Consider the following 24,782-nt stretch of genomic DNA (forward strand, 5'->3'; position numbering starts at 1 on the left):
ATGGGGCACCTAGATGGCTCAGTTGGTTATATATATAACTCAGATCAGGTTATGCATGATCTCAATGTTGTGAGATTTAACTCTGTGATGGATTCTGTGCTCAATGGGGAGTCTGTTTGAGGATTTTTCTCCCTCTCCTCTGCCCCTACCCCACCTCAGACATACTCTCTCTCCCTCCCTCTCTCAAAGAAAGAAAGAAGGAAGGAAGGAAGGAAGGAAGGAAGGAAGGAAGGAAGGAAGGAAGGAAGGAAGGAACCCTTTCCTGACCTATTTGTTTATAAAGTTACTTCGAGTTAGATAGTTATGACAGGGATAGGTTATTTCCAAGGTTCTTTCACTGGCTATCACACCTTGGAAATAATCTGTTATAATGTTATAATTTTCTCAAGAAAATCTAAGCCATTGTGACATCAGATTACCCAGACACCAAGAAACTTTCTTAGTCCACCTCACTACAATGCAATATAAAAGAAAACAACATCCCCATACTTTTGCTTGTTTTTAAAATATATACTTTGAACTACTAAGGTTTATTGTTCCATTTGCCTCCTCCTTAGCTTTAATAAAACAAACAAAAAACACTCCAGAGAATTAAGTTGATAGGCAAATTGTCTTCTTTCTTCTTTTTGTTTTCTCTCTTTGCTCTTCTCTCCAGTATTTTCCCTTTCTTCATTTCTTGCATCTCTCTCCATTCCTTTGTATATAACTCCTGCCCTTTTTTACATGTCTAAATACTTCAGTTAATTTTCCAAATCTTCTTTTACTTTTCCCAATTTTCTTGATGAGTACCAATGATTGCAGTAGCTTGAGAAAGCTCATTAACTAATTCCCTTAATGTCTTAACGTGGCAAGCACATTAACCTACTAAGTCATTCTGTATATACTCAATTGCCTGAGTTCTGTAGGCCCTGGTGGCTCTTTTGGTCAATAGCTGTATTGTTTTTCTCTATCATTCCTAATTGAATGCACACTGCCCCTTGATTTCTGCTACAGCTGAATTGCAGTTGCTTGGCAAATTTTCAATCTTGCTGATCTTTCCACCCTGACTGATTAGTTTTATTTATTTATCCAATTTTTAAAATTGTGGCTTTGGCATACCTGCCTCAGGATAAGAGAGCACAATTAAATACATTAAAGGAAACACACAAAATGTGACCATTACATAATTAATCAGTTTTAAGTAGTGTTAAAAAAAGAAAAGTTAAAAAGTTGGCCTAAAAGCATAGCATGCAGAGAAAGGGTAGTTTTAAGAGTTTAAAATCATTTTAATTTTTTATTTTTTCCTCCCAATTTTATTTTCTATACATACAATCTAGAATATAGAAATATGTATTTCCTTATGGTGAGACTCCTTTCACAAAGTGCAATAGCTTCCATACTTGGCACCATGCATAAGAACACTAGAGGAACAATTGATGGAAAATTTATGGGACTGCCCTTAGGTAACCCAGGTACATTTTAATCTTCTTGGAGTTATATATTTACTGTACTACTAAATTAGTACATTAATAAGTCAGGGTGGTTATGGAAACTAATCTGCAACAGCATATATTTAATTATACAGTTTTGTCATGCTTTGCTATCATTTTTTAAATTAAATTTTTATATACTCTCCTTTCTTTGAGAGAGGATGGCCCCTGAAGGCCACACTGGTTTCATTTTCTTGTGATTGAAAGATAAGCTGAAGCTGAGTTAGGTTCCATAATCCAGGCAATGCTCTGGAGCTCAGCTCTGGAACAACAATGTCTAGCATTCAGTATCTCTGGTTACTATCTCAAATCACTGCTGTTAGATTATTTTCTCTTCCAAGCAATATCAAAAAGTGTTTAAAGATATGGACATCTTTGCTTTTATCTTTTACTATGATAAAATCATGGAAAGAGCACTCAAATCAATCTTCAGCAAGACGTTCTTCCCATTCATCTATACCTGAATGAATATCTGCATTACTCTATCCCTCAGGAGAATAATTCTCTCTCCAAATTAAGTTTTTCTACTTATTTTCCTAATTCCACTCCTTCTCCCTTGCTGAAGATTTTAGTCTATCCATTATGGTCTTAATTTTTCAGAGATCTGTATTTTCTGAATTCTTCTGGCTCTTTACCTAAACATTTACTCAATTGCTTCCATTTTTTAAAAGTACAGAAATAAAAAATGTAAGCCAGAGGAAGAAGAAGATGAAGAAGAAGGGGAAGAGGAGGAGGAAGTGGAGGAGAAGGAGAAGAAAAGGAAGATGGAGAAAAGGAGAAAAGAGAAGGGGAAGGGAGAGGAAGAGGGGGAGGAAGGAGGAAGAAGGAGGAAGAAGGAGAGGGGGGAAGGGTAAGGAGGAGTTTCTATCAATTCCATCCGCCCCTCAAGTCTCTCTCTCTGTTTCTCCCCCTCTCACCCTCCCTCTCCTCTCCTCCCAGGTTTCTCTCTCTCTCTCTCTCCTGCCCTTTCCTTTCAACTAAAGACTGCTAGAAAATATTCTTTGCTGTCTTTTTTTCTTTTTTTTTTTTCTGTCACCGCATGCTCAGTATTTAGCCCAGTATGACCTAATTTTTGCCTTCAATTTGTTACTGATGCTTCTTTGGAAAAGATATAAAGACACTTTCATCAGTGCAAAATCCAATATACACATTAAGGCTCAGTCAACCTGAATTTTCTGCATTATTTATAATCTTTGGCTACTATACTGTCAATCGTTCAACAATATTTAAGGACCTTATAGTCTAGAGGAGAATATATATCAAATAGCAGATAATTATAAGAAATGTGAATACTGCTGTGACTTTTATAAAGTAGAAAGTAGAAGGATATCATAGAAATTGATAGTTGAAACCCAATATGCATTCTCTTTACAAAAAAACAAACAAACTCTGATTTAATTGGGGAAAAAATCAACGGGCCCAGATTAAAACATGTCCAAACAGACAAATTTTATTTTGTAGCATCTCTTGCAGTTATATATAGCCAGATGATTAAGTTTTGGCCAATAATATGTAAATGAAAGCATTTGAAAGGAACTTTAAAAATGTAAGGAATGTTTGCTCCTCTTCATTCTTACTGTCTGGAATATAAAAGCCACTGCTAGACCTAGAGCAGCCATATTTTGACCTTGATAAAAATGAAAGTCAGAAGCCAAGAATAATAAAGCAGGAACTCAAGTGCGTCATTCGCTAACAACTTTGCAAAGCTTCCCTAACAATCCTGGATTGCTCATTCTCAGACTGTTTTTATGGAGAAAATAAACTCCCTGGTTTGTTTTAACTGCCACAGCCAAGTCTCTGTATTTGAAAGAGGCACAAGAGAAGAAAGAAAGAAAGAAAGAAAGAAAGAAAGAAAGAAAGAAGAAAGAAAGAAAAGAAAAAGAAAAAAAAGAAAAGAAAAGAAAGAAAAAAGAAAAAAGAAAAGAAAAGAAAAGAAAAAAGAAAGAAAAAAAGAAAAGAAAAGAAAGAAAAGAAGAAAAGAAAAGAAAAGAAAAGAAAAGAAAAGAAAAGAAAAGAAAAGAAAAGAAAAAAAAAAAAAGGTTGATTTTGGATCTCTGTGTTAGCTATATTTTTTCTTATTCAGCATGCTTACATTGGATTGGTTCTATTTATTTCTCTTTCATATCTCCAGAATCCTATACTCAGCTTTTCCTAGAACTTTTTCTTTGGCTGCCACTTAGCCACTTAAATTCAATAAGTAAGACCCAAATGAGGTATCTTACTCATTTACTCATAATATATATTTACATTTATAAATATATATATATATATATATTTTTTTTTTTTGTTAATGATGCCAGTTTTGACTAAGTAAGCTACCAAATCACAAAACCTTGGAGGTAAGTCTTAAATCATCCTTCTTCAATCTGTCATTCGACAGATTGACTCTAATCAATTTCTACTTCAGAGTTTTTGCTTACTGGCATTCACTCTTCTCCATTCTCACCAATATTGCCTAATCCAGTTCTCTTTCTTTTTTATTCTTTTTCCAAAAATAACTTTGTTAGTGAGACATAACATTATGGCATAAAGCACTACACCATTTGTCAGGACATCCTTTGAAAAGTAAGCACCAATGTAAAGTTAGATAACTTCTCCAATAATTCTTATTACCAACAGCTGATTAATTTCTTCCTAAAGTAAAACATTCCTTCTACAATATGCAGAACACTCTCTTCAGCTTATTGTTGAAAGCTTTTCTAAATGGACCTGCTTCTGTCGAGAAGGACATTTCATCTGAAAACCTACAGATGGGTCTGTGCTTGTCTGACAATAACCAATATGCTGGTGTCACATCAGCCCAGCAGCCATAGAACCAGATTTCCTGATCAGCTGTGCACAGACCAACCCCATATTTGTCCAACAGAGCATTCTTGGAAAGGCCCTGCCCTCAAGAAAAAGCCCCACACTATCCAGGGAAGAGAACTGCTCCAGGATGGAGAGACTAAAAGACACTGAACCTAAAGTCTTCATCAGAAGTGTCCAGGGTGGCTTTGGCTAGGCCTGCAGACCCTTCGGCTCTTCTTTCTGGTGGCCTCACCCACAGGCTACCCCTGCACCATGCAGGCTGCCGTCCTGAGAACCCACAGGTTTTGCGCCTGCTGGGCTGCCATCTGAACCCTGTAGTCCTCAGACAGTGGGCGTGTCAACTGCCTCCTCTGGGGTATGGGGGGTTCTTTCACTGAGCAAGGTTTTGATTGCCCCAGTAGCCTTCGCTTTCTGTTTTGGACTGAGTCTCCACCTCTCGAGGCCCAGCACCTGCTGCTCCACACACTGCCTTAGTTTGATTCCAGGGAGACAGCTGGTCTACCTCAGCCTCCGCACTCAGGGGCATTTCCTCCAAGGCCTATTTTTCTGAGGCCTTCCTGCCTCCATTAGCAGCACAGAGTCCCTGTTCTGTTTTGTTTCTTAAAGGTTGCATCACTTTTATTCTCTTGGACTATTTTAAAAATCATTTCTAAATACTCCTTCATCATCCAGTCCCTTGTCTTTCTATCACTGTCCTGTCAAAAGAGTTCACTTCCAAATACCTAGATTGCTTATGCCCATCTCAAACTTAAAATTTTTCAATTTTACTCTCCGTTGCCTGCAGGGTAAAGTGAAAATGTCCTAAGTGACTCTTTCTAAACAGCCCCTATTTCATGGGCAGTTTCTCTTCTCCCTCCCCCAACCCGCACACCAATGGTACCAAGAACAATTATTTCCAATCACATCTGACTCTTTGCTATTTCCACGGAATTCCTTCTCTTTTCCTATTTCTTTCTTTTTATTTCAATTGTATGATCTACTTCAATCCTTTCCCTCTCCTCCATGAGTATACAGTTGTTTTTTACTTATTAATCAAGGTCTAAATTACAGTCATGGAGCTTTCTCTTGCCCACTTGGCACATCAGTGCAGTTAATTATCCCCTCACCTCTTACTCCGTGCTTTTGTGCAAACCACTATTATGTAATTCATTACATCGTTTTAGATTTATTTCTGAATATTTGAGTATATTTTATGTATTGATTTTACATGTACTTGATTATCTTAAAGGAAGCATCATGTATTCATCTTTGCATCCCCCAGATGTTCTATAACACCTGACACAGAGATGCTCAAGTCATAGTTGGGGTTTTAGGTGAACTACACTTTGGTTTCCTTCTTAACAAAACATGTAACTTCAGAATAAGTGGTTGCAGATAGATATAAGAATGACTAGAGGATAATTTTAATCAAATGCTCTGAGAATGATCTAATTCTTTAGGCTATGAATTAATCTTTTCCTAAACTAATACCCCAGACCCAGAAAGCACTCCATCTACTTCTTTTTAATCAAATATATTTTCTACAAGTGATGTTTCTTGAAACTGATTTTGAAATACAAACTTTACTTAGTGAGTTTTGGATAATCTATAGTTTTGAGCTATAACAATATATAAAAAATAACAAATTTCTATAATTTTTAATGAGCTTGCCTGCTTTAGAATCATGCTTGTTATTTTTTCAAAAGACCTCAGAGAAAGGAGATGACTTAGATTAGAGCTTCTTCTCAATTTAAAAACGAAAGATGACAAGATAAGAACTCAGGGTCACTGAGAGATTAAAGCAAGTGTTTTTTGGCACATGTAAATGAAATGTATTTAAAAAAAATTTCCAGGATCTACCTACCTGCAAGCAGATGGCTGTAAGGTATGTAAAAGGGGGCATGAAATGTTGCCTTTATTCAGATTTATCTTTTCTAAAGGAGAATTGTGTGTAAAATGATGACAAAATAGTTTTGGATTTGCAATGCTATTTCTTATTTTATATAATGACTCAGCTTTTAAATTGTAAATCATGGCTTATAAACTTGTGCCTAATCTATCTGAAAATATGGGTAAATTCATGAATTTGAATCATCACACCAAACAGGAAATACAAATTTGTACATCTGGAGGAAATTACATTTTGAAAGAACAATTAACAGTAACATATTTTGACAGTATTTATGTGTATGTGTGTGTGAAAGTTTAGCTTCAACAACCTGTAAAAGCAGTAAATAATGGGAAAATAAGATTTATATGAATTTATTTATTTTTAATGATTTTATTTATTTATTCATAGAGACACACACACACACACACACACAGAGGCAGAGGCATAGGCAGAGGGAGAAGCAAGCTCCATCAGGGAGCCTGATGTGGGACTCGATCCAGGGTCCCCAGGATCAAACCCTGGGCTGCAGGCGGCGCTAAACAAACCACTGAGCCACCGGGACTGCCCTAGATTTATATGAATTTAGGTTTTGTGAATGACAGAAAATGTGTGACTGTGGGAAATATACAAAAGTAAACAGACTTTGGTCTACACATAAATAATATTTTACACGTTTCAGAGTAGTATAATTTTAAATGAGAAAATGAAGACTGAAATCTTAATAATTCACTGCAAAGATCTAATATTTCAAAGTGTGAATATTGTATATACATGCTGTGTGCATATATAAATTTATATGCATGTATGTATTTATACACCCACACAAATTTCTGTGTATGTAGCTTGTGACTACTTAAAACACATTTTTTAAAAAAGTGCCATTGCATCAGTACTGCACAAGTTGTGTTGGGTTGTGGTGGGGATTTTTGGAAAATTTTAATATCAAGGAAACAAAACAGTTGTATCTCTAATAATTAATGGACATAATTTCCACGTTATTTATTTTTGATCAATTTCATCATAGATGTGAGGTTGTTCACATGAATAGAAATGATATAAGCCTTTAAAGATAAACTCCAGTTCTGACATTTACTAGTATAGTACGACCTTGGGGAAGTTTTCAACTTTCTTGAATGCCATTTTTTTTTCCAATGTTAGTGAAAATGAAACAAGCAAATAAGCAATCTCTTTGGCATGCTACTGTGAGGGTCAGATGAAATAAAATATAGGCAAGAGATAGTCAATAAGAATTAGTTCCCTGCCTTCTACTCTGCATGGTAATCTTTTGCTTTTGTTTTTGCAATCATGTTCTTTTAGAGCATGTTAGTTCACTGAAGGAAAGTCCAATGTCGGGCTATAGAAGTCTTAGAAATTACAAATTTATAAGGATGCTGTTATCATTTGTCCTCATGAATATAAGTTCCTAGAACATTCATGATGTTTCATTTTAACTTAAATTTATAATCTTGGTCTAAGCCCTTCTCAAAGTCACTGATAAGTGAATCCAATATAGATATCAAATATTATTTTATTACCATACCTGCTCTAGAGAAATGATCTACTGTTATTAAAAGATGAGTAGAAAAGTTAGACATTATTTCTACTATGATCATTTTATAGTGGTTTGAAACTCAGGGTTACCAAAGAATTTATTGAAGTTTTCCCAAATCTATGGTCTATCACACTCCACTTCTATGGTTACATACAGAAATAACAGTTTACAATGCCTGAATTTCTATGTTATAGAAAAGAATAATGGGAAAATGAATATCAATTAACAGCAATAAAGTCATTGCTTTCATTGATTTGCAAATCCATATGCATTTATTTCATAAAAAATACAGGATTCAGTTCAGTTCCATCTGCTCACCCTCTGAAGTCAGAAAACCATGCTTTTAATTAACATCTATTTCTTATTCAAGTGGCTTACAAATCTTGATTCATTCTAAAATCTGTGGGGTAAATAAAGAGAAGTTGTACTGAGATAGCATTTCTTTAGCTCGATTCTTCACTAATTTAACTTCATGCAATTTAATACACTCCAATTGAGTTTATTGAAACCTACATGAACCTAAAAGATTTGGTGAGGTGAGGAGGGGTGTTGCTGCTTAGTTTCAAGTATCTTCTATGTGTGATGGTATAAATGTAGGGCACAACTCACGGCTGACATGATGAGTTCTCCTCCTAGGTTCTGTATCTCAGCTTTAACTTGACTGCAGATCTTCAGTTGGTGAGAGTAAAACTTAATCTGTTCCAGATAGGCCAACAAATCTTGCTTGCATGATGGATCTGGGCACTAAGTAGGCATAAAAGATAAAAGTGGAAATAGCAAAATAACTAATAGGTAGATCAGACTGAATAAATGCCAACATTGGAAGTACCTCATAAGGCAGCATCTTGTCATGGAGCCCCATTTCTCAGCCCAAGCCCACATAGATTCTGATATGCTTCTACCATTAGAGGAGTTTATTCATGTTTCAAACTTAATTACTTTAGCATAGACAATAGAAATAGTAAAGGGATTTTTCAGACATGAAAAGGTACATGAAATAATTGCTTTTAAGTTATAAGATTAGAAGTCATCTTCAGATTGCATTTTTACATAAATATAAATAAATATTTTAAATGCAATTATTTCCTTCACTTAGAGTTGCTATTAGAATACTTCTTGGGACTCATAATTCTGCATTGTCTGTCTTGTCTTATTTGTCTGGGAATAAAAAAACATCTACAATGAATCATATATTGTCTTCGATTACTTTCAGCATTATAGATTCTTGGCTATTATAGACAAAAGAAATCATTTGCACCTTAGATAACAGCCATGAATCTACCTGGAGCCAAGAAATAAACAACATATGTGTTTTAAAGATGTATTAAGCTTCTTTACCAAAAATAGGCCCCTACACTGTAATATCACCCATAAGGAACATCTTAGAGGACAGCTTTGAGCTCAACATAACACAGTAAGTATCTGTGATCTGGATTAACTCTTTGTGTTCTTTATTTTATGTAATCATAATAGAATTTTTAAATCCCTTACTTGCACTTTAAATATATTTTCATAAGGATGTAGAATTATGGATAATAATTTATATGCAAAATATTAATTACAGCATTATTTATAATTATAGTATTTGGAAATAACTTAAATGTCCAAAAATAGTGGAAAGATTAAGAATGCATGTCTATATAATGTGATACTATATAATCTCAAGAAAATATGTTCAAAAGAGGTGGGAAAATGGTTTTAGAAAGTGGAAAAAACAGTGTTTGAAATTTATATACCATCTTAATCAAATTTCATAAATATGTGGTTGTATTTGTGTTTAAAACAGACTAGAAAATATATGAAATAAACAAACATACAATCAATAATTTTCATTTCCTTCCTATTTTATATTTCTTAAAATAGATATTTATAACTTCCATACTTATAAAAATGTTATTATCACAAAAGGTTTAATTCTAATGGCCTACAATGTATATTGGAAAGTGCAAGACTGGGGTACCTGATTAACTCAGTTGGTTAAGCATCTAAAGTCTGATTTTGGCTTAGGTATTGGTCTCAGGGTCATGAGATTTGTCAGGCTCCCTGCTGAGTGGGGATTCTGCTCTTCTGGGAGATTCTCCCTCTGTCCCTCCTCCCAAAAATAAATAAATAAATCTTTAACAAAAAAAGAAAAAAGAAAGAAAAGTATGATGAAAGACCAAAAAAACCATTCTATGCATTTATTCTTTTACTTAGTAATTCATAATTTGGAGTGTTGCTGAAAAATTCCTGAGAATCTTATTCTCTCATATTTGCTAAATAGATTAAGACTAATTTATAGTCTTAACATAACCATAAAATGTGTAGACAAGATAAGAACATACCACCCTTAGGTCAAAGTTAATCAGAAAAGGTAGCAAAGAAATTAATTCTGCAGAAATACTATCACAGCCTAGACTTTTAAATGAATAGACAGATACATATAACCAGCTAGCCAGCCAATCAGCCAAGAGGATAATGAGAACTTGACGTTGAGAATGCCTCTCAAATTTTAAAGAAGGAAGTAAGGGTAATCTCCCAAATTTCAGGAGGATTAACTATAACTAGGAAGAAAAAGGAGAAGGAAAAGAAGGACAAAGAGAGAGAGAAACAGGGGAAGTGAGGAAGAAGGAGGAGGAAGGAAAAAGAAGAAAGGATTTCCCTCAATTTATAGATGAGAAATCATAAATTTTGAAAAGAGAGACACCTGGGTGGCTCAGCAGTTGAGCATCTGCCTTCGGCTCAGGGTGGGATTCTGGAGTCCCGGGATCAAGTCCTATATAGAGCTCCTTTCATGGAGCCTGCTTCTCTTGTCTCTGCCTCCCTCTCTCTGCCTCTCTCTCTGCCTCTCTCTGTGTCTCTCATGAATAAGTAAATAAAATCTTAAAAACAAAAAGAAATTTTGAAAACATAATAACTTCCCCAGGAGTGAAGAGGTGTGTGTAGAGCCAGATTTGAACCCAAACATATTTACTTTCAAATCTCTTTTAGAGGTTCCTGGGTGACTCAGCGGGTTAAGTGTCTGCTTTCAGCTCAGGTCATGATCTCGGTGTACTGGGATCAAGCCTGCATCTGGATCGCTGCTCAGTGGGGAGTCAGCTTCTCCCTCCTGCTCACCTTTTCTGCCCTTCCCCCAACCTGTGGTCACTCTTTCTCAAGTAAATAAATAAAACCTTTTTTAAAAATCTATTTTATTTTAAATCACTAACCCAAGAGAATTGGAAATCCATTTTTAAAAATCACAGAACACTAAGAACTGCATAGTTCCAAGGAAATAGAAAATTCATAGGAACACTGTCTCCAGCACTGTTCTATAGTAGAGAATACTTATTTTTTTTTTCAAAGACCAAAAACTAGTTATTTAGAATTACCTACAATGACAGAAGGTATCACATTGTTTTATCATGACAGGAAGTTGATCATTACTAAGTACGTTCTATGTGCCATGTCCTTTGTGTGAATAATTTTGTTAGTATCTCACCATGCCATTGTACTTGGGCTTATAATGTTATTTCTCACATTTGCAAACTGAGTTTTGGAGAGAGTATATGATTTGTCTAAAGATTTGAATTCACTTTTCTCTGTTTCATTCACTGCACAATGATGTCTCCTATAGGATATGTATTCAAAGTGCCTTTTTCTTTGTCCTCACTGGGTGATGGTCCATATCTCTTCTTTGTTCCTATGGATGGACTCAATGATAATCCTTAACACATATAGTGTTTTATCTGTCACATACTATTCTAGGTGTTTTACCTTTATTAACTCTTTTACTAATCACCAGCTCTAAGAGGTAGATTCTATCACTATTTGGCAAAGGAGGAAACTGAAGCACAGAGAAGTTAGCTGACTCATCCAATTAATAAATGGTAGAGCTGGTATTCAAGCTCACATGATCTGGCTACATACACATCCCTTCCTTCACAGTCTAGGAACAATATCAGTCTTCCTGCCAGTTTTACCTTATATAATAAATGATTAATTGCCACTCTGATTTGTAAATTGATTTCTTAAATTGACACTCTTATTTGTAAATTGTAAGTAGGAATAGTGTTAAAGACCAGTACCACTACACATTTATGATAAAATTGAACATTCAAAATAATAATTAGGTTCTTAAAAATTTATTTATTTATTCAAGAGAGGGACAGAGAGAGTGGGGGAGGGAAGAGAGAGAGAGAGAGAGAGAGAGAGACAGAGAATCTCTAACAGATTCTCTTCTGAGCATGGAGCCTGGTGCAGAACCCAATCCCACAACCCTGAAATCATGACCTGAGCCAAAATCAAGACTCGGAAGCTTAACAAACTGAGCCATCCAGGCACCCCTAATAATTATATTCTCGACCAATAACCAATGCTGCAATCACCCAAGGTTAAGCAAAACATATAGTTTCTCTCAAGAGACTCTTCAAGGCCATGGCCATACTATGATTGTCTAATTCTCTTAAGGAAACAGTGAGTCAAATGAGTACAAAATGTGAAGTTCAACTTTTGAAATTAAGTTTGTTTAACCCAGATTCACCCTTTATTTCCAGAACTGATAAGAATTCCTGGTTACATCTAAAGACCATAGTCAGTTACACAGGTGAAGTAGAAAAACATACAGTTGGTAAATTCCACACCAGAAAAGTCATTAAAGCCTTCTTTTCTATTGACACTTAGCCTTTCTGAGTCGATTTTGGCTGCCTTATAGCAGAATCAGGAGAAGGAATCATTCTCACTTTAAGAATGCTCTTCTAGGGACACCTGGGTGGCTCAGTGGTTGAGCATCTGCTTTCAGCTCAGGGCATGATCCTGAAGTCCTGGGATCGAGTCCCACATCAAGTTCCTCGCAAGGAGCCTGCTTCTCCCTTTGCCTATGTCTCTGCCTCTCTCTCTCTCTCTGTGTCTTATGAATCAATAAAATCTTGAAAAGAAAAAAAGAATGCTCTTCTATTATCTGCCAAACTCCCTTTAAAAAGCAAATAATGTTCCCTCTACCTTTTATATTTTTTCAAGAGGATGATAGAAAAAGTTTGGGCCCTAGATCTTTAAAACATTCATGCCCTTGACTTTTATTTTCAAACAAAATTTGTATTAAATAATTCTGGGGGTGCCTGGGTGGCTCAGTGTCCAGCTTTTGACTCTGGTTCAGGTCATGCTCTCAGGGTTCTGGGATCGGCCCTGAGTAGGGCTCCATACTCAGCAGGGAGTCTGCTTAAGATTCTCTCTCTGTCCTCTGTCCTTCCTCTTGCTCATGCTCTCTCTTTCAAATAAGTAAATAAATCTTAAAAAAAAAAAAAACTTTTAAAGGAACACTGTTAGTGACTTTTAGGCAACTCAAGTGATTGAATAGGATAGCACATATTGGTTATTATTTCCCAGTTTATTAAGACAGGAAATGTTGACCAAGACATCTGGTTAACCTTTTAATACATTGATTTTTTTTTGTTTTGTTTTGTTTTGTTTTGTTTTGTTTTGTTTTTAACCACTGGGACACTCACTACAGGCAAGCAGGCAAGTAGATGGCATGTGAGCCTAGGTGGTTTTCTCACAACTAAACCAGCCTTCACTCTTCCAGCAAGATGCTTGGTACCAATACAGAATACATCATTTCAGAATGAGAGAAAAGTAAAAAACATTTATTACCTTTCAGTCCAAATCTTAAAAGTGAATTAGCAAAGTGAATACTTTTAAAGATCTTTATTCCATAAGCTTTGCAACTTTTTGTCCACATTGGAATATAAATTTTATTTAATACACATTTAAAATGACTTTTGTAACTACAGACAGCCATTTAAATTCTGCTACGCTGACAAAGTTTGTTAATAAAAAGCATTAGGTGTCGGTGTGAATTTCTAGAACAGAAATTTCAAGCAATCAGTAATAGCAAAGGGCTTGAGTCCATGACTTTTTCCTTCCCTCAGGGTTCATTTCTTCACTTCTACTCCAGTTCAGAGGCTGTCTCATTTCATGTTCCTCAGGATCATAGATTACCAATAATCCCATCTTTTTCTGCACTTTTAATGTCTCCTTTTTCTATCTTTTAATCTTTCAACATAATATCCCTCAGGACAAAAAGCTTCCCTCAACCTTATAATCCTCATCTCTCTTCGTGTTCACAATCATGACTTCTAAAAATTTTTCAATGTTGCCTCATTCACATTCTTGGTTTTTGTTCTTGGGCATCTTTTCATTCTCATCCTCTTCTTAAGCAAGAGTACACACTATCACAGCTTCAACTATTACAAAATACAAATAATGAAATCTTAGTCATCCAGTCCTTTCTCCAGAAGATACACATGGATTTTCCCAGTCCATTATTTGCCCCATCATTTCATACTCAACACATATAATCTTCAACTCTTTCATAACACACCTTACCTACTATAAAACCTATTTTTCCTTCTATTAACCATCTCAATAAGGAGTGCTTTCTCTGTCTCTGTCTCTGTCTCTGTCTCTCTCTCTCTCTCTCCTATTAAAGATGGTCAGTTGCCAGGATGCCTGGGTGGCTCAGTAGTTGAACATCTGCCTTTGGCTCAGGGTATGATCCCGGAGTTCCAGGATTGAGTTCCACATAGGGATCCCTGCATGGAGCCTGCTTCTCCCTCTGCTTATGTCTCTGACTCTCTCTGTGCGTCCCTCATAAATAAATAAATAAACTCTTTTTTAAATAAATAAATATGATCACTTACTAATTTGGGATGATTTTACACCTTGAATCCCAGAACACTTGAAACATTTTTTTCCCTTTTGATGTGGATCACTTCTGCTATTTAGCAAACTGAGGTTTCTATTACTCAGCCATAAAAAAGAATGAGGTCTTGCCATTTGCAACAACATTGATAGACCTAAAGGGTATTACACTGAATGAAATAAGTCAGACAGAGAAAGACAAACACCAGATGATTTCATTTATATGTGGAATCTAATAAACTAGCCAACCAAACAGACAGAAGCAGAAATTGTCTCATAAATACAGAGATCAAATTGATAGCTGCTACAGGGGAAGGGTAGGGGATAGACAAAAGAGTAAAGGGGAGTGGGAGATACTAGCTTCCAGTTATGGAATAAAAGGCAAACAAAGGTACAAACATAGAAAATATAGTGAATGGTACTATAATAATATTGTGTTGTGACAGATGGTAGCTACACTTGTCCTGAGCACAGCATAACAGATAGAGTTGTCAAATCACTGTGTTGTACATCTGAAACTAATGTAACACTGTGTGTCAACTGCACTTAAAAAAAAAGATACAAAAATAATATATTTTAGTATCTATCTATTCCTATTTAATTCCTGAGAATTGCTATGCATTTAATTTTTTTATAAAGTTCATTAATCTGGAGAACAAATCTAAGCATCAATATCTGCCCAAAATAAATTTTAGGTAGATAACAGAATCAAAATACAAATATTGTCATAAGATGCATCTGGAAATTATATTCTTAAGGGACATGTTAGAATAATATAATAAATGCTTCAGAAGATTCTTTTTTGCATACATGTTTTAAAATGCATTTTTGACTCTCACAACATCAGTAGGGAAACAATTCAAATGAAACAAGCCACTGACAATATTCTGTCAAAATATCAATATAGATTGCATTTGTCAGCTGTTTCATTCATAGTTAAATGTATTGTGTGTGAATTGGCTTGTAATCCTTCATCTTGTTTTCTAAATGCCATGCTTTCTTGAATTAGCATTGGTTTTCATTATTTTTAACACTAAAATTTCATTTTAATTGTGTTCAGTTATGATGAGGTGGAGGTACCCAGCAGATATTGTGGATATCTTTGCTTTGGCAAAATTACAGTGAAGAAGTATTATAGGCTTCAGTGGTAAGAAAGTCTAATTTTGTCCTCCCCTTATGCCAGACACTTTACCAGATATTCATCTTATTTTGGTTCCTATGTACATCTCATTCCTATTTAGGATATACAGCTTTTCTAATTAATTTAGATCTATGTACTTTTTCTACCTTTTGAGGTGTTATTCATCTAATTTAGAATACCTGCTTAACACCATGAATTACAGTGTAGAGTTGAGGAATAGAAAGAGATGTGTACTAAGAGTCTAGAATCTTGGATTTGAAGAAGAGTAGTTTTCTAACTTGTCATTCTCTTTATTCATGAGGAACATGTTTAAGAATGGTAATAGTGGGACACCTGGATGCCTCAGCAGTTAAGCATCTGCCTTCAGCTCAGGGCATGATCCTTGGTGTGGGGATTGAGTCCTGCATAAGGCTCCTTGTGAGGAGCCTGCTTCTCCCTCTATGTTTCTGCCTCTCTCTCTCTGTGTCTCTCAAATAAAATCCTAAAAAAAATTGTAATAGCTAACAACAGCAATTGTACTGTTGTTAGCTATTACAATTTATTCCTTTAGGAATATAGACAGAATTTGTACCAGAGTTCTACAGAACTTAAGCAATACATCTTGAAAGGCATATATGACCTACCACACCATGTCAAGATACCTCCAAAGCCCAAAAGATTGGGACAATTGAGCTTATGTTAGAGTTCTAGATGTTAAAACAGCTAATTAAGATACAGTCAGAATAGTAAATTGTATTTGGCTACACACAATAAACATATGTTCAAGGAAGAAAAACAGGAAAGAAGAGTGGAAAAAAATAAAAAAAGAAAGAAAGAAAAAGGAAAAAAGGAAGTCCAAGTAGATAGAATTAGGAACAATATTGTAATTTCATTTCATTCTCTCTGCATATGAACTTTAACTCTGGAATGTTAGAGAATGAAACTAATTTCATTTAACATTATATATAGATAGATAGATATAGATATCATAAGTCTATGTTGGGTGGAATTGAAAACTGATTCATGTTTGATCTTCTAACACTCTAGTAGCAAATAGACAAGAAAAAAATCATAAAAATTATTAAAAATTTTTGAATTAGGTTGTTCAAAATAGAAAGCAATCAATATTCCAACAGATATTTTTTTCATAATACACATACACTCTGAAAATTGCCTTGCTTATATTATTCATTTGCATTCCACGATAAATTTCAGATACTATTTACGGTCTAAGTTTTTTGTTGTTGTTAATCTATCAAATAATATCAGATGCACAGTCATAGACAATCTCCCCAGATGATCTCTATAGTGACAATCAGTTTCATAATTCTCATTTTTGATTCTTCAGAACCCTATTTGTTTAGAACAAAAGTAATTCATTTGAAACTACTCTCCTATATGAAGTGGAAAAAGCCAAAGAGGGCCATCTATAATTTCATTATTCAATGACTGTTTCTTTAATCTTCTCCTAAAATGTACAAGCTGTATGAAAGTCAGACAATACTTTTATTTTCTTCCATGTAAAAAAGCTAAAACAATGGTATAACAGATACATTTGTATCCATTTACCATGGATAAAGCTAAAAACAATGGTATAATGTAATAAAGCTACATTATAAAAGTACTTGTAGCAAGGTGATTCTGACATAATTAAAAAAGATCAATATATGGAAAAAACTTCCAAGTGACACAACTATTTGAACCTTGAAAACTGTGCATTCTAAAAGAAACAGAAGCACACTGGTAGCAAGTATGAAATATTTAAAAGGTTAGCAGTACACATAAATCCTTCTAATGCATTATGGTTTCACTTATTCTACTATTATTTGATCTCTCTCATAAAAGTGAATGCAATAAAATTCTAAAATACAGAAAATTCTAAGTAGATTTGAGCTTCAATCACTTATTCATAATGTATTTTGAATTGTATTAGGAGAGAGTTTGTTTTCATCTGTAAATACTAAATACTAAAGAGTAATAAAGTGCTTATAATGCTCAAAGTAGCAAAACATATATATACGTATATTCAAGAAATCTTGGACAGCGTGGGTGACTCAGCGGTTTAGCACCTGCCTTCAGCCCAGGGCCTGATCCTGGAAACCCGGGATCGAGGCCCACATAGGGCTCCCTGCATGGAGCCTGCTTCTCCCTCTGCGTGCCTTTCATGAATAAATAAATAAAATCTTTAAAACTGTTTGTCTCTGTTAATATTCTTTTTAAAATTTATTTATTTATTTATTTATTTATTTATTTATTTATTTAATTTATGAGAGACACAGAGAGAGAGGCAGACATAGGCAGAAGGAGAAGCAGACTCCCTGCAGCCAACCCAGTGTGGGACTCCATTGCAGGACTCTATGCCAGACTCCATGGGGCACTCAATCCCAGGACCCCAGGACCATGCCCAGAGCTGAAGGCAGACACTTAATCATGAGCCTCCCAGGCATCCCTGTTAGTATTCTTGTTTCTTTTCCCATATATCTAGAAATATCTAATAATATACTTTAAAATTGATCATGTATCAAAAAACAGAGAATAAAAAGAGTACATAAGAAGAAGCAGTACAAAAGAAGTTTCCCTCAAAGTATATAAGCATGAAATAATGTGGAATAGTTGCAAAGTCAAAAAGAAAAGTGTTTTTTCCCCAAAAGGAAAGAAATACTTTTTATGAAGGTGAGTAGTAAAATCTACAATACTATATATTTCAGTTTGAGACATTAATTGAATTTCTCAATACATTAAAGAAATTGACAGAATTTTCAATTAAAGTTGGGGGAAGGTAATTAATAATGTAGCTGCTGCTTAGAAAATTGTAACAGAGACATGAGAAATCTGAAAAAAGTAACTGAATAATGTATAGAGTTGTTGAACAGTTCTATTGTACACCTGAAACTAATATAAACCTGTATGTTAATTATCCTTCAATTAAAAAATTAAATAGAATTTAAAAATAATTTAAAAATTAGAAAACAAAACAAAAGAGAGAACAAAATGTTTGTTGCCACAGGAAGAGGATTGGGAGGATGGGTGAAATAGGTGAAGGGAGTTAAAAGGTACAAACTTCCAGTTATAAAATATATAAGTCACAGGGATGAAAAGGACAGTATAGGGAAAATAGTCAATAATATTGTAATTACCTTGTACAATGACAGATGGCAACTATACTTATGTGCAACCATTTTGTAATGTATATAATTGTTGAATCACTATTTTGTACACATGAAATGAAAATAATATTCATGAATATAATATTGTATGTCAATTATACTTCAAGTAAAAGTGTTTAAAAAAATGAAACAAAGGAAGGAAGGAAACCAAGTGCTTAGAAACTTTAGCATTTGTCTCCATAAGGGTTATGTGCTTTCCACACTTTTTTCTTTCCACATTTTATTCATTAGTATTCTACTAATTATTATTTGTCTTAGGATTTTACATAAAATATCAGAATATAAGGTTAACACTAAAAACCTAACAGAATTTTGGGAGGTATTGATTTTTTGAAGGGCAAAAATAAGAAATCTAAAGTATTAAAAAAAAACCTGAGTATTAGAGCCTGTAAAAATAATAATTTGAGCATATTTGAAACTCAAAAAGTTGGAATTTTAAGTCATTTAATATATCTCTGATGCTCAAAAATCTAAGAAATAATAAACACTAAAAATAATAATAATAATGCCTTAAGAAATAATCTTCCTTAGAATGAATTGCTCACTACTTGTGTATTAATTATGCAGTAAGATTTTTGAATTATAACTTAGGAAAAAGCAATCCAATAAATTAAAAATCCAACTTTGTTTTAATCAGTGTTGCATGGTAGAGAGCAAATTAAAAAGACTTTCATCATGTCTATTTCTAGAGAACTCACCTGGTTTGCAATCTGCCGAGCAAGGACATCCATCCTTGATCCTGATTCTGATATCATTTTAGCTGCATAGATCACATCAGTGGTATGCTTTAGTGGTCCTTTGCCCCTTAAAGTAGAAGAATACATGTTAGTTGCAGTAGCTTATGCTAAGATACAAATGCAAACACACACACAAACACACGCACACACACGAGTCTGCCTCCCCCCCCGCCCCCGAGTACTGGCCATTCACTTTACATCCTTCAGTTATGGAGAGACACCAATTAGATAGCAATATTAAATGGAAAATGAAAAACAAAAGAAGTCTCATTGTGTTGAGATTCAGGAGATACTGCCAAGAAGATGGACTTCATTAGATTTTCATTCTCAGGTATTTTTAATAGTAGATATCTCAAAGCAATAGTATTTTACTAATTGTAAGAGGAAATATGAGATTTTGGACCATATATATATATATATGGTCGAAATATATATATATATAGAATATTGAATATATATATAGAATATTCATTATATATATTGAATATTCTATATATATATTCAACATTGCATTTTCATCACCAGGTATACTTTTTAATCTTCCTATTTATAATCCTTTTTTTAAATAGTCTTCCAGTTAACTGCATTTTGTTTTGGCCACATATCTTCTCCACAATGCATTGTAGCATCATAGTAACACTGAGTATGAATCTGGAGTCACACTATCTTGGACCACTTCATATTGTTTGTTTAAGTCAAATGAGATAAATAGACACTCTATGTCCCAGTTTCCTTGGTGGTAGGTAGTAGGAGCACATACCACATGGAGTCATTCTAATGATTATCTGATCCATTGTCTAAAAAGTGCTCAGAACTTGGCTTTATAGAAAATAAGCATTTAATATCACCAGTTGTTATTGTTGGCAGTTGTTACTTTAAAATAGTTTTGTTTCCAAATGCCATGGAATAATAATTTGGTTCACTTATGAGATTTACAAGACAGGTAAGAAGAAAAGTACATGTCTTACACTTTCGGACGGGGATAACATAAGGAAATATTTTTCTATCTTCTCTTTCTTCAAAAATAAATGATTACCTAAAGAATGGAAACTTCCATACACCCCAACCACTCTTTTCCCTGTGTCTGATTCCTTACTTTCTTCTGTCTGTCAATATGCTGACCATTCTAATTTGGTTTCTGTTCCTTGTCCTTAGCACAGAATGAATGGAAGGAATCACTGAATCACTTATGATTCAGTGATGTGATGTGATGATTCACATCATCAAAAGTGTTTTGATGCTTCTGAAAGAGCAGAGAGTGAAGGAGGTGTGAGGAAAGATTAAGCTGGTCAGTGTGAGAAAAGGAAGATTCTAAGAGGTCAAAATACAGTGGAGTTAGAAGAGGAGGGGAACAGAAACAATCTCTGTCCCTGTCTTATTTACACCTTGGATGGGTCTTTGGAATAGATGTCCTGATACAAAATCTAATGAGATTTATCACAGAGGAAAATCTCTTACTAAGGAGACTATCATTGTGTAGCAACAAAAGTGGGGATTCATGCAAAGATAAATGATGAGAGTATTCTATACTTAAAAACTGGAATACCAGAACACTTGTGCCCTGTATGCCAAAATGGCCCTTTCACTGCATTTTTCTCATGATGCCTCTCAAATTCGTTATAAGCAGGTTTTCCAGTAAGAATGGAATTCCATGTTTAACACAGTGAAAACCTGGCCCTGGTATATCGTTATCACCATATTTCTCCTCCGGATATACTAGCATAGGTTGCTTTGCGATTTTTTAAAAAATTGACATTAATTACTACAATGTTTGAGTTGCTCTTATCACATTTACTTAATGCATCAAGCAGAACTAGATGTTATGTACATGGTTATGTTCACAAAAGGCAATGTGCTTCATTATTTACATGCATCTCTAGAGAAAGTTAAATTTAAATAAAGCTGTCTAAGCTTGAAAGGCAATGTATCAATATTCCAGGTTTTAAGCAATGGACAAAGGTTGTTTGCAGCGAACACTCTAGTAGCTTAGACAATGGACAGAATTACATCTAAGGAATGCAAGCTAATGTACACTTCCCCATCAAAATATATATTTCCCAATATGAAAACCCTAGAGTGATGAAAAGGAAATTACCTTTCGCTTTAAATTCATACATTGTTATGAGACCACTATCTTAAACACATGTAGAACTTAAAAGTAATGACAGACCACAATTATTCTATTCTTCATGTTCCTAATTAAATGTATTGCCTGGCAAGCTTCCTACTGAGTGCCAAACAAAATACACATTTTACAAATGATTCCATATCATGCCAAGCTTCCAGAGGAAGCTGCAATTACTGAAACTATGATAAATTTTTAACATTCCAGCCTGAAATGCTGAAGTGCTATGTAATGAAGGCTTTTTAAATTGGGAAACGCATTCAAAGGTTGTTTGCTGCCTTCATTTTCATAATGGGTTCTCAGGATCTCCTGTCAGCAAATTGTGTCTTAAATCATTGAGTTTGGATCCAACTGAGAAAGATACCCAGAAGAGGATGGGATAAACTTTAGAAATATTTTAAAGAAAGTGGAGGCCAGAAACCTTTGATAAATGGTGGCTGCGATAATAATCTATTTCCTCTGAAAGGACAGCAGATCTAGCTCCGGAGTAGGGAGTCTGCCAACTAATCATTAAAATATAGGTTAGAAGGTATAATGGGAAAGCAATGTGCTTGCCATGGAAAAGTCTTTTAGGCAAGTGAAAGAGATACCTTAGCAACTTATTGGTATAACATTTCAGCCATTTTTGACCCTGCCCCAACCTTGACTCCCATTCCTCCCACACCCTCACCCCATTTTTGGCATCCACCTCTCCTTTCTCTTTGGATTATCACAAGAAATGAGATGATACAGCTGATTAGTAACAGCTTTGTCTTTTCAGAGACAGAAAATATCTATGAAATTATTTGATATTTTCTGCCAGTGATTAAAAACAAAACAAAACAAAACTTTATAATATATTGTGTACTTGGTAACCCATACATTTTTGATTACATAATATTACTTCCCTTTTCAAGATCAAAAACCATCCTTTTAATCTTCTTCTCCTTTGCTATTCATGTAGAATAAGTCCCATGACATTGTGGCTCACTTAATGAATGAATACAATGATAGTATATATTTTATTCCATAACAGTAGCTAACGCATTTAGCATTTCTATGGGCTAGGCACTATTCCATACACAAACTGATTTGATCATTATAATAACACTATGAGTTTAGAATTATTGTTATCCTTATCCTGCAGATGAGGAAACTGAAGAATAGAGATGTTAAATACATCTTTTATTAAGTTACACAGGTAGTAAGTGTTAGAGACAGGATTTGACCCCAGGCAATCTGGTCACAGAATCTGCTTTTAATACCTATCTTATACTTCTCCCAATAAAACACGCTAAGATAAAATTAAAATATTAATTTTAATTGTTAACTAGACTTGTGATAATTACACTTACAAATATCGAATCATTTTTTAAAAGATTTTATTTATTTATTCATTGCAGACACAGAGAGAAAGAGTCAGAGACACAGGCAGAGGGAGAAGCAGGCTCCATGCAGGGAGCCCGATGCGGGACTCGATCCTGGGTCTCCAGGATCACACCCCAGGCCAAAGTCAGCACTAAACCATTGAGCCACTGGGGCTGCCCTCGAATCATTTTTAATACTTGAAACTAATATGTTATATGTCAATTATACCTCAAGAAAAAGATAATAAAATATATATAGGAAAAAATATTAGAAAGATGTCCTCAGCCATTGATGGCAGTTACCATAAATGCAAGAGACAGCAAAGACAAGGGTTAGATTTAGGAGCTGGGTGGTTAAGAGGTCCGCCAACAGTGACTTGTTCATGTACAATAGCCTCAAGGAACACAAGCTAAATTTGTCTCATAGTTCCAACAGAATAAAATTGTGCTACATTACAGAGACATTTAAAGTCATGACAAATGCCTAAAATGGTATCAGTACTTTATAGTCTTGGGATTTCATTCTTGAGATACTATTACTTTTCTCTTTTACTTATCTCAGTACCCCTTACTCTGTCTTCCCCTATCCTTGGATTCTTAATACCAAACTCAAACTCAGCCATTGCATAAGCCATACTAGAGGGGAGATTGCAATTGGATGTTTATTTACAATACAAGACATAGAAATTTGATCTAATATTAGCTTTAGATATAGTTATTTTATTTAATTCTAACACTCAAATTTGCTGTTGCAATAGGGTGAAATGAATAAGGATTCAGTAAATACATTTTGTCTGCATCCCAGTTCTGTTACATATGAGCTGTGTAGCCTTGGATAAATAACAGTTGGTCTGAACTTATTTTCTCTTCATTAAAATGATTATGATACTTGCCACACGGTAAGGATTTATGAAATCATTTATTTTCCACAGTACTTGGCACATACTAGATGCTCAGCAAATGTTATTTTTTTTCTTTTCTTCATCCCTTTATGAATAATGGTGTTTTAATAAAAAAGTTGTTTGCCTTTTTATTTAAAAATTACAGTACTTGCCAAACAATATGAACAGACTTCACACAATTGAATTTTTTCTTATACCTGATGACAATATAGCCCTGTATAACCATGTTCATAATATCCTTTCATAGGTTATAAAATATATACACCCATAAACTGTGTGTTCATAGTCATTATTGTTGTTCAAGGCTGTTCTTTAATTCCTTATAAGGAGTTGATTTAGATGTAGTGACATATTTTTGGTGGTAAAAGCCTTCCAAGATAAGTGCTTTAGCTTTACAAGGGTACCATCAGGATTCTCTTACTCTAATTCTGAAAGTAGATAGAAAAGAAAGAAGTAATTATCATGAAAGCAACCAAAAATGATGAGATAAAGAGAGGTACCAGACTCAAGCAAGGACACACTGTTCTGCTTCTGTTCAAACATGAAATTTTAATTAGGCGATTCTCTCCCTCCGGATGTTACTTTCTCTTGTAAAGTGTTATTCTCAAGTTTTGAGGACTCTGTAAAAGTCCTTGGAAAACCAGCAAGTGAATAATCCGCTAACAATCAGCCTGAGTAATTAGTATCTTAAGGAACCTTTGGGATTCAAGTCGGAAAAAGGTTTTGCACCATGAAAAAAAGAAAATATTGTCTGAGAATTGTATACATTTTTTTTTCATTTCTGCTCTTGTCCTATATTATTCATAATAGCCTAATTGCTATAACATCAAATATTTTAGTGGCTTAAAGTAGGTGACATGATACATAGCCATTGAAGAACCACGTCTTCGAGCTCTAAGAAAACCTGATGGCTAAGGCTTCATGGCACTATGCTGGGTCTGCTGTATCCACACATCTAACATGAAAAATAAGTGGGACTGTCCTAGGAGATTTTAAGGATCAGGTTAAGAATTGGAACACATCATTCTG

The 24,782-nt window shown here is 34.5% G+C and overlaps 1 protein-coding gene across 3 annotated transcripts in view; it reads right to left on the reverse strand.

The window, feature by feature from the left end:
• The window catches only part of CTNNA3 (catenin alpha 3), a 1,671,697-nt gene that overhangs the window by 60,741 nt on the left and 1,586,174 nt on the right, over positions 1-24,782 (reverse strand). For all 3 annotated transcript variants that reach the window (XM_035715351.2, XM_035715352.2, XM_049108978.1), the window contains 2 exons: positions 19,342-19,447; positions 8,309-8,443 (listed from right to left, as the gene is read on the reverse strand). In XM_035715351.2, coding sequence (XP_035571244.1) covers positions 8,309-8,443; positions 19,342-19,447 — 241 coding nt within the window. The remainder of the gene's footprint in view (positions 1-8,308; positions 8,444-19,341; positions 19,448-24,782) is intronic.

The sequence above is a fragment of the Canis lupus genome, chromosome 4, assembly GCF_003254725.2.
Source record: "Canis lupus dingo isolate Sandy chromosome 4, ASM325472v2, whole genome shotgun sequence".
NCBI classification, from domain to species: Eukaryota; Metazoa; Chordata; class Mammalia; order Carnivora; family Canidae; genus Canis; species Canis lupus.